The sequence below is a fragment of the Salmo salar genome, chromosome ssa20, assembly GCF_905237065.1.
Source record: "Salmo salar chromosome ssa20, Ssal_v3.1, whole genome shotgun sequence".
NCBI lineage: Eukaryota > Metazoa > Chordata > Actinopteri > Salmoniformes > Salmonidae > Salmo > Salmo salar.
Genome location: NC_059461.1, coordinates 59,622,716 through 59,625,041, shown reverse-complemented (window position 1 = coordinate 59,625,041; position 2,326 = coordinate 59,622,716). Strand labels below are relative to the sequence as shown.

The 2,326-nt window shown below is 37.5% G+C and overlaps 1 protein-coding gene across 1 annotated transcript; it reads right to left on the bottom strand.

Moving 5' to 3' along the window:
* Window positions 1-503: 503 nt before the first annotated feature.
* LOC106580955 (olfactory receptor 6N1) lies at window positions 504-1,586 on the bottom strand. Its single transcript, XM_045703387.1, has one exon. The coding sequence runs from the start codon at window positions 1,437-1,439 to the stop codon at window positions 504-506; it is 936 nt and encodes a 311-aa protein (XP_045559343.1). The 5' UTR covers window positions 1,440-1,586.
* Window positions 1,587-2,326: the final 740 nt, after the last annotated feature.

Sequence of the window (2,326 nt, the reverse complement as noted above, 5' to 3'; positions counted from 1 at the left end):
AAATGCAGGAAATTAGCATTAGATGCCCCAGAAAATTTAGGGAGGACCCCCAGACCCCCTGCCAGGTTATGTCCCACCCCCACACACACACTTCTAAAACCAAAGTTGTGCCGCTTGTGTTTTGGCAGATTTTACCATTATTTTTGTTGATATCTCATATGAGGAAGTCTCCCTGTTGTGTAAGATCATGTAATTATCGTTTCACATCCATGATTGTAGAATGTAGATTAACCACAGACAATGATTTTGAGATACATAGACTATTATAAATTAAATTAAACTGTTCCACGAATATGTGCCGATGAAATCATAACTGGCACGCAGGTTGGTAGAAATGGTAAGATAAATAGGCAAATAGGATGTGTGTATATATGGAGAAATACATGTTTTATAATTTAGACAAATCGATTGGTTGAAAGAAAAGACTACTCCTGGTTGACCAAGGCCCATTTTATCCTTGCTTCTGATATCAGGAAGTCTCCCTGTTCTTTAGGATCATGTAACTAACATCTCATATCAATGATTTTATGTGCATTACACTTTCTGAAAACTGCCCTTCGAATCTGCTGGAGGTTAAGTCCATATATGACAGGGTTAAAGACAGGTGGTATAACAAGGAATTGTATGGCCATTGCATTACGCATATTTAGTGTAATATTTACATTATTCCACCCTTGCAAATTGTCAAACAGAGTCACTGTGATGAAAATAAATATTGTTATTAAATGTGCCACACATGTCTGTGTAAACTTAATCCTTCCCTTAGACGACTTTACACAAGTCCTTACAATCTGACAGTAAGAAAATACAATGAAAAGTATCTGTAAAACATGAACCACTATCATACATTTGTTCAAAATCTGATTGATGGTTATGGGTAAACATGCATGTTTCAGTATAGATGGATTGTCACAGAAGATTTTATCAATGCGAGATCCACACAAAGAAAGTCTGGCGGTTAAACTAACTGCAATCAGTCCTGCAAATAAAGGATAACACCAAGAAAATAAGAGTAACTTTCTAACAGTTAAAGATGTCACAATGGTATGGTATAGTAGTGGTCTGCATATGGCCACATACCTGCCGTAAGACATCACTGTAAGAGTAGAAATTTCACACATGACAGATGTGTATATTACATAGGCTTGAGTCAAACATCCACCATAAGATATCACCTGAACATCTGACTGAAGGTCCAGTAAGATTTTGGGGTAGAAACCAGCAGTTCCATACAATCCATTGACACATAGACTACACAGAAAGATATACATGGGCTCATGGAGACCTTTCTCCTGAATGATTGTTATGATCAGAGTCAGATTCACAGTGATGATGAGAAGGTATGTGATAAGAGACAAGATAAAATAGACCGATTTGTTGTTAAATGTCTCTTGTAAGCCAAAGAGATAAAAGAACTTGACTTGGGTTGAGTTCTCCATAGCTTTTGTTAATTTTCTTCCTCTGGTCAATGCAAAAATTCTTAGTCCTTCCAAGGCTTGAGTGTGTATGGATGTGAATGAATTCAAGAGTGAATCATTTGATTCTGTGTAGGCTCAGAAAGCTGTGTCCATGAAATGTCTTCTTGCTTGAGAGAGGGATACTGCTCTAATAACTTGTCCTTCTGGCCTCTAAATATATCATAGTGTAAGCTCACATGGGATTGTAGTTTCAGTGTCAACATGTAACCACTCCATAGAGAAGGATCTATATTGACTTTATGACAAGCAACACAATTGATTCTATTTACTCTATTTATGTATTAACCCAGCAAACAGGGGATGTCCTGAGGACATTAGGCAATGTTCCCATTAGGTCCATTTCAGGCAGCGTTTACCAAACTCTGTACTGGGGACCCCAAGGGGTTCACAAGCATTTTTTTGCCCTAGCACTACATAGCTAATTCAAATAATAAAACCTGATGATTAGTTGATTATTTGAATCAGCTGTGTAGTGCTAGGGCAAAAACCAAAACGTGCCCCCCTTGGGGTCACCAGGTCAAAGTTTGGGAAATGCTGCTTTAAGGGTTTCAGCGAGACGTTATCCCACCGATGTTCTGAGAACATTGTAGGAACATTAAAACATGACATTAACCTCGGGACCATAAGAGGGCATTCAGTACAGATACCGGTTTGGTCGCAGTATAACGTTATGATAAGATATACAGAACAAAAATGTAAAAGTAACATGCATCAATTTAAAATATTTTACCTAGTTACAGTTCATGTAAGGAAATCAGTCAATTGAAATAAATTAATTATGTCCTAATCTATGGATTTCACATGACTGGGAATACAGATATGCATCTGTTGGTCACAGATACAGTACC